At 74.6% G+C, this 347-nt stretch overlaps 1 protein-coding gene across 2 annotated transcripts in view; it reads right to left on the bottom strand.

Moving 5' to 3' along the window:
• Positions 1 to 347, bottom strand: part of TMEM59L (transmembrane protein 59 like) — a 14,123-nt gene that overhangs the window by 11,576 nt on the left and 2,200 nt on the right. The window contains exon 1 of one of the 2 annotated variants that reach the window (XM_015586170.2): positions 74 to 203. The exons of the other annotated variant lie outside the window; for it this stretch is intronic. Coding sequence (XP_015441656.1) covers positions 74 to 124 — 51 coding nt within the window. The 5' untranslated portion in view covers positions 125 to 203. Of the gene's footprint in view, positions 1 to 73; positions 204 to 347 lie in introns of those variants that run through there. 2 annotated transcript variants of the gene reach the window in all.

Genomic DNA, 347 nt, shown 5'->3' with positions numbered 1-347 from the left:
GGGTGCAGGCGCCACCTGGACGGCCCGGGAACAAAGGAAGGCGCCCCCGGCATGGCCCTCGGGGCGTCCTCACCTGCGGGGCGCACGGCGTCGCAGTTCCCTGGCCTGAGGGTTCAGCTTCCATGCCGGAGGCCTTCTTACCTGGGCCACCCGGCCAAGGACGCCTGGCCCAGCCCCCGGAGGTTGCGATTCGCGGCCTGGGACCCCCTGCACGCAGGGACTCAGTGGGCGCACGCGACAGCGTCCGCGGACTCCGAGCCGCGGAAACCGCGGGGTACCGCTCGCGGGCGGGGGCGCATGCAGTAGGCGCGCTGGGTGCCGGCCCCTAGCAGGCCCCCCCCCATGGA

This window comes from Pteropus alecto, unplaced genomic scaffold (genome assembly GCF_000325575.1).
Source record: "Pteropus alecto unplaced genomic scaffold, ASM32557v1 scaffold160, whole genome shotgun sequence".
NCBI lineage: Eukaryota > Metazoa > Chordata > Mammalia > Chiroptera > Pteropodidae > Pteropus > Pteropus alecto.
Note: the sequence above shows the minus strand (reverse complement) of the source record. Positions and strands in the feature narration are given on the sequence as shown.